The sequence below is a fragment of the Euprymna scolopes genome, chromosome 21 (genome assembly GCF_053919585.1).
Source record: "Euprymna scolopes isolate OS-2025 chromosome 21, ASM5391958v1, whole genome shotgun sequence".
NCBI classification, from domain to species: Eukaryota; Metazoa; Mollusca; class Cephalopoda; order Sepiida; family Sepiolidae; genus Euprymna; species Euprymna scolopes.
This window is the reverse complement of record NC_136502.1, coordinates 82938540-82945970: the sequence shown is the minus strand read 5'-3', so window position 1 is coordinate 82945970 and position 7431 is coordinate 82938540. Positions and strand designations below refer to the sequence as shown.

The window sequence follows — 7431 nt, the reverse complement described above, 5'->3', positions numbered from 1 at the left end:
CCTTGCCTTACAATTATACACGCAACTACCCTTACAGGGGGTATCCATTGTCTCTTGAGACTGAACGGAGGCACTGAGTAAAAGAAAGAAAAAGCATCTTTTTTTTTTTTAAATGGCAAGAATCAAAATTAGGAATCAGTTTGAAAAATGTTTTGTTAAATATTTGTGAACTAATCTTTTTTGAGAATAAGTGAAAATTTAAAATAAAACTCGCTTATAGATGATTGTAAGTTGTTGCTAACGATACATTAACTATCTTGATTGAGGGGCACCTGGCGCCTTATAGTAAAAACGTTCCAGAAGAGCGATGAATGTTAAATCACAGATTAAATCATTGCACTACATAAGCTTCAAAAACTTGCATCTGTGTAAAATATGTGGACCAAATGTATATTTAGCACTTCCAATTATGCTAACAACGAAAATGAAGGAGTTTAATGTGACACTACCTCTTTTTTCATTCACTACATACTCTGTAACCGGTTAATATAATACTGTTAGCAACATATCTCATCTAGAGGATAACCTCTATTTGCCGTTGTCTGTCTGCAATCCGTTTTGATAACATTAGTTTTTGCAGGGAGCTGTCATCGTCATCCCATATACAGCACCAGGTATTTCCAAATCGTCACCCATTTGATACTGATAAGGCTTAATTATGTTTAACTTTGGTGATCTAATAAAAAAAACAGTGTTACAATGTTCAAACATAAAAAAAAACATTTTCAAATTGAGTTTGTCTTAAAATAACTTTTTTTTTCCATTTAAAAAATCCAATCAATACATACTCTTCAGATTTTCCTAATTTCAACTATCGCTCTCAGACATTGCTGTCAACAGATTCTTCAGATGGCATCCACAGTCTTCTACAAGTTGGTTTATGTCCGTGTGATGAGATCTTTTAACCGATCTTTTACTAGTGGATTCCATTGAAACGTATCACTCACAAATTCTTACTTCTCTAAGAGCGACCAGTAAGCCAAAGCCTACACTCACGCAGCGAAATTGAGATAGGAGGTGGGTGTCCATATAGGCGTTTTTTTTTGTTGGGTGTTTCTTTCAGTTGATGTTCAATGCAACTTGCTCTTTTGTTTATAAGCGTCCAAACTGTTGTGAATCATAGAGCAAGACATATTTTACCATGACCCTAAAAGATCCCTCTTTCCAGAGAAGTATCTTCAGACGGTGTACAGTAAAAAAAAAAAAAAAAAAAAAAAACCCCAAAAAAAACAAAACAAAAGGAAACCTCAGGCAAACCTTTGCAAATTTCGATGTCTCTTTCTTGCTGACTGGATGTTTCTACTAAGGTATACAAATTCCTGGACGGATTTGTTGCTGCTGCCGTTTTTCAGTTTAATTTCTCCCTCTTAATGGTTTTAATTTTTTTCTAGCTAAAAAAAAAAGGAGATATTAAGCTGGAAAAAATCCCAAACCATTTATATTTATATAATCATTTGTAAATACTTGTTTCGTTTATATTTTGTAAAGGCGTTTGAATAACCTCTGACAGCAACCATGATAAACAGGGTGCCAAAGTTGGATATTGTCTGATTTTTCTTTATAAAAAAAAATGTTTTCAATTTCCTTTATGCTAGGAAATATTCATTTGTAATATACACTTAACATTAAAGTGGGCCTTCCACCTGGGAAAGTTAGTTTACTATCATATGTTTGCAATGTCTGTTTAATGGAAAACAGGACCCTGATTTTGTGTACATCACTGAAAACTATCTGAAATATATATATATATATATATATATATATATATATATATATATATATATATATATTTCAGATAGTTTTCAGTGATGTACACAAAATCAGGGTCCTGTTTTCCATTAAATAATATATATATATATATATATATATATTTGTTTTGTTACGTGAATTCAATTGCTCTGCATAATCAGGGTGCTAAATCTACAGTTGGTTCCAACATTAAAATAGCTTTAATATGCACTAATAGAGAAAAATCAGTCTGAATAAAAACTAAAAAAATTTTTTAAAAATCATGAAATCATACTTATTTTCCCGTAATTGATTTTAATGACTTTTTTGGTTTTGTCAGTTCCTGCAATTAGAATGATGAACGGAAAACATGACAGTGTTAGAAATAATTATACTTTTACAGATTTTTTTTTTCATTTTTTATTTTTTTATTAACTTGGAGAACCATGTCACTAGATTTTGTAATATATGTAGCCTGTGGCTTAGGAATCACTGTAAATAAATAAATAAATAAATAAATAAAAGCTTATAAAATGATACTGAAAAAAAAAAACCCAGAAAAAACAAAAAAAAACAAACAAACAAACAAAAAAAAAAAACAAAGTCGTTTATGTATCCAGATGAACTAAGAAAAAGAAGAACTTACTGCTAAGATTCACTTGAATCCATGTTTGGGAACGTTGTATAACCAGGGGTCAGATAACATTGCTTAACTGGGATAATAACAAACAAAAGAAGGAAAATCTTCTGCATAGGTACAAGACGGGGGGGCGTGCATGCATGTTTTCTCTCTATGGTGTACATAGGTTTCAGCCAGTCTGCCCTTGACAGATCAAAGAAAAAAAAAAAAAAAGCTAAACTTTTAAACAAGTTTAATGAAAGTTTCCTTGATTATGTGTTACATTTTATTGAGGATCTTTTCTTCTTCTTTTTTTTCTATTCGATTATGTAACAGTCGTGAAACAAAATTTATTTAAAAATGCTGTATCTTTATTGTCTGAAAACGTACGTTAAAATGTTTCTGAAATAAATAACAAATAACAAAGTGGTCCTAAAAAAGGATTGAATTGCATGGTGTGTGAGTGTGAGTGTATGTGTGTGTGTATGTGTGTGTGTGTGTGTGTGTATACATATGTTTATATGTATGAGGTATTATTGGAAACTTCCCAGACTGAAAATGGGGTTGTAATTCTAACATTCAATGGAAATGCGCGCGCATTTAGCACTCATTAGTACGCTCACTGAGTCGTCTTGTCCATACGCTTTGTACTATTGTTCAATAACTACGCAATGTTTTGTTACGGTGTTCAGTCCCACATTAAATTTGGCATGAAGTCTGAACAAAACTGCTACCAAGACTCTCAAAAGGCTTTGTCAGGCTCTCAGCACACATCCTTTCAGGTTGAACACAGGTGTTTGAGTGGGCTGTTTTAAGACTGGTCAACTTCTGGTTAAAGGTGATTAATTAGTCGCTGTCAAACACGAGCAAATGTAAAGAAAAATTGTGAATTCATCCATGAGGTCAACTACAAAACACTCCATCAATTCTGTCACATGATTTGTGTACTTTTTTTTTAGCCTGGGAACTTTCTGATACCACCTCATGCATACATATATATCATATATATACATATATATATATTTATATTTATACATAAATATATATATATGTAAATATATATATATATGATTTGTATCAAAGACTGGAATGTTGAGGTTATCATGGGCAGTGATTGATGATTTTAAAATCAGCAGGTTTCGAAATTGTGATAATGGTAGACGTCATGACTGGTGCCTGTACAGTCTTTTGCATCTTCGGTATCTTCTGTATAACCAGATTATGTAACCTATAGAACTATATAATGTTGTTGGGCTCTTTTTTTTTGTCTGAAAAGCATTTCATTGTACATCAGAAATGCCACTGTCCACTGTGGAATGGCTGGCATCTGTCCACTGACTACAGTCAGGAACATAAGCAATGTTGGGTCGGTTAAACCTCCTGGAAGGAACACATTTATCATCAGAAAATAGGAAACTGTGCTGCATTGGGTCCGTGTTTTTGCACTGGTCTTTTTTGGATGACCGGGGCTCAACATAACCAGAAGCCAGTTCTGAAATAAAAAGAAAAAGTGAATTTTACAACAGCCATTTTGATTTTAAAATTGCCAATAATTTGGAAATATAAACATAAAAATTCATTAAATATTTTAAAAAGTACCTGAAATAAAATGTTATTAGGTTATCTACCAATATTTTTGTATCCAATTTTTAGCAATTATATGCAACTGCATTTGCAAAACAGTATATATGGGTTTACTTTTGATAAACAGCACACTGTATAGTGTGTTGTTTTCTGTCCCTATCCCTCAGATCTTATAATTATATTAGCTGTACATATCCGGCATTGCCAGGTAAAAAACATATTGCCGGGTGGAAGGTTTAGACGCATACTATTAAAGATACACCAAATATACTAAATTGTTACAATCTTTCTGAAAGTTGACTATATTTTGGATTTTTTGGAAGCATAAAACAGCCATCTTTACCTATGAAATTTAAACAGGGGAATAAAATCTCATATCTTCAAGGAAAATAACTCATAGATTAAATGAAAACTTACTTCTGTTTTTAAACGCAGCTGAGGTTGGTTACACTATAATAAAAAAAAATTGAATTAACGAGTGAGGCCCCTCTAGCGAAATACCCATTGACCCCGATGTTGTACGCAGTTCGTTCGAGGGAGCGTTTATTATTCATTATACTCCGCGTCTATTAGTGCACATAACTGAACAACAATAATGGCTGAAATTTTATGGCTAACGCAGAAAATACTGCAGTTTATTTGCACCAAATATGGTTAGATTGCAGAAAGGATTTAAATTTCATTAACGATTTCATGATCAGAAAATAGTAAATTAGGTGTTGCATTGGGCAAGCAATATTAGTTTTACAAGACAATTGTAACCTATCATTTAATTTTCATAATGAATAAATAATACAAATAAATAAGGAAAAAATGGTACGATTACAATTTTGAGAAAAAAATATGTATTTTCTTAGAATTTATAGCGTACTTGTACCGTATTAATTTCTGGCAGTTGATTACAATTAAATTTTTTAATTTTAAATCATTAACGCCGTTTGTCAAGTCAAGACGAGTTATCTAATATACATATATATATATATATATATATATATATATATATATATATATATATATTAGCAGTTCAGTCTGGCTTTGCTCAGGCCCTATGTACTGCTTATAACTTTATGTGCATATGTATATATATTAAAAAGTTTGACACATGTTCAGATAAGCTACATCTAAAACTTCAAGTGTATAGACCAAAAATTGGCAGAGGAGTTTAATAGAGCCTGCAAAAGTCAACTCTTTCAACTTGGACCTCTTGGCAGCCAAATTCTTGCCCAAACACGGATTAAAAAGCTTGCTGCATGTCTGAATACCCCTTATGCAAAATTTCAAATGTTTAGACCTAAAATTTACTGAATAGTTTGCTAGAGACAGTAAAGGTAAAATCTTTTGAATTTTAACCCCTTGGTAGCCACATTTTCGGCCAAAAACCGATTTAAAAGCTATGTCTGAATACAATTTATGTAAAATTTCAAATATTTAGACCAAAAATTGGCTGAATAATTTGGTAGAGACCGCAGAGATCAATTTTTTAAAAACTTTGTACCCCATTTTCGATCCCTTTACATTAATTGTTTTGGGTTCAAATCCAATTAAAAATCAAGTTATTAAGTTAGATCCATGTCCAAGGAACCTATATCTAAAATTTCAAGTGTTTAGACCCCAAATTCTCTGAGGAGTATGGTAGAGTTTTCAAAGGTCAAATCATTGAACTTTGACCCCTTGACAGCCAAATTTCTGGCCAAAAACCGATCACATGGATTTTCCCAAATCTCAGTACCCTGTATATCAAATTTTGAGTCTGTAGACTTAAAATTGACAGAGTTATTGGGTATGGATATGTACACACACACTTTTATAGATATACTAGCATGGGTGCCCGGCGTTGCCCGGGTGTTTGGAGGTGTATGCTGAGAAAAAAAACCGGTCAATTTTTTTAAATTTGACCCCTATTATGACCCCTTAAAATTTATTGTTTAGGGCTCAAATCAAGTTATTGAGTTAGATCCGTGTCCAAAGAATCTATATCTAACATTTCAAGTGTTTAGACCCAAAATTGTAGGAGGAGTTTGGTAGAGTTCTCAAAGGGCAAATCGCTTAGCTTTTACCCCTTAATCGCCAAATTTCTGGCCGAAAACCGATCACATGGATTTTCCCAAATCTCAGTACCCTGTATATCAAATTTCGAGTCTGTAGGCTAAAAATTGACAGAGTTATTGCGTAGGGAAATATGCACACACACACACACACACACACACACACATACACTTTAACTTTTATAGATATACTAACATGGGTGCCCGACGTTGCCCGGGTGTTTGGAGGTGTATGCTGAGAAAAAAAAAAAAAAGACAGTCAATTTGTTAAACTTTGACCCCTATTATGACCCCTTAATATTTATTGTTTTGGGCTCAAATAAAGTTATTAAGTAAGATCCATGTCCAAGGAACGTTTATCTAAAATTTCAAGTGTTTATACTCAAAATTGTAGGAGGAGTTTGGTAGAGTTCTCAAATGTCAAATCGTTGAACTTTTACCCCTTAACAGCCAAATTTCTGGCCGAAAACCAATCACATCGATTTTCCCAAATCTCAGTACTCTGTATATCAAATTTCGAGTCTGTAGGCTAAAAATTGACAGAGTTATTGCGTAGGGAAATGTACACACACACACACACATACACACAGACAGACACGTTCACTTTTATAGATATATACATAGATAGATAGATATAAACTAGTAGGCCGCCTGTCATTTTCTGATCATAAAATATCATAAAATATGCATAAATATTATATTTTAATTCGTACAGATGTTTTATTTTTAATTATAGAGTCAATTCTCTATTAATTATTATCCAATATATCGTAATAATTTCAAAATGTTATTAAAAAATATGACTTGGGTACCATTCGCTAGAATCGAAATCAGAACGTTTAGTGCTCCAGCTTTAGTCGTTATTTATCTCTCCGGCATTGTTACCAACTAAGGTACAGAGAGGTGGATACGAAAGGTTAAAAATTAAGCAACTTTGAACTGTAAATGTTTAATTTTAAGCATATGTAAAAGAAACAGGAGGAGTAATGTTTAATTCTACTTACCCTGCCAAGGTCAATTGTTTTGGTTTAAATTTTGACCCCATAGCAGTAATTTTTGCCGGCTAAAAATCAAATCGAAAGTGTGCTACAAGTTCAAATACCCTATATATCAAATTTCAACTCTGTAGGCCAAATATTTAAAGAGGAGGTTAGTAGAGTTTTCGCACATATGCCAACAAGGTCACTTTATATATATATATATATATATATATATATATATATATATATATATATATATATATATATATATATATATATATATATACTAGCAAAAGTACCCGTCGTTGACTGGGTTCAAAAACAGCCTACAGAAAATGGACTCTGATTTATGAAAGTATGATAGGTTATGAAAAGGAAGGGTTGTAAAGAGATAGCTTCGAATTTGGGGGTATCAAAACCAAAGCAAAATATGATGAAAGTAAAAATAAAATAGATAAACCCAGAATTTATTATA

The 7431-nt window shown here is 32.3% G+C and overlaps 1 protein-coding gene across 5 annotated transcripts in view; it reads right to left on the bottom strand.

Moving 5' to 3' along the window:
• Positions 1–3489: 3489 nt before the first annotated feature.
• Positions 3490–7431, bottom strand: part of LOC145242523 (protocadherin beta-4-like) — a 639353-nt gene continuing 635411 nt past the window's right edge. For all 5 annotated transcript variants that reach the window (XM_080105592.1, XM_080105596.1, XM_080105594.1 and 2 more), the window contains one exon: positions 3490–3839. In XM_080105592.1, coding sequence (XP_079961718.1) covers positions 3628–3839 — 212 coding nt within the window. In that variant the 3' untranslated portion in view covers positions 3490–3627. The remainder of the gene's footprint in view (positions 3840–7431) is intronic.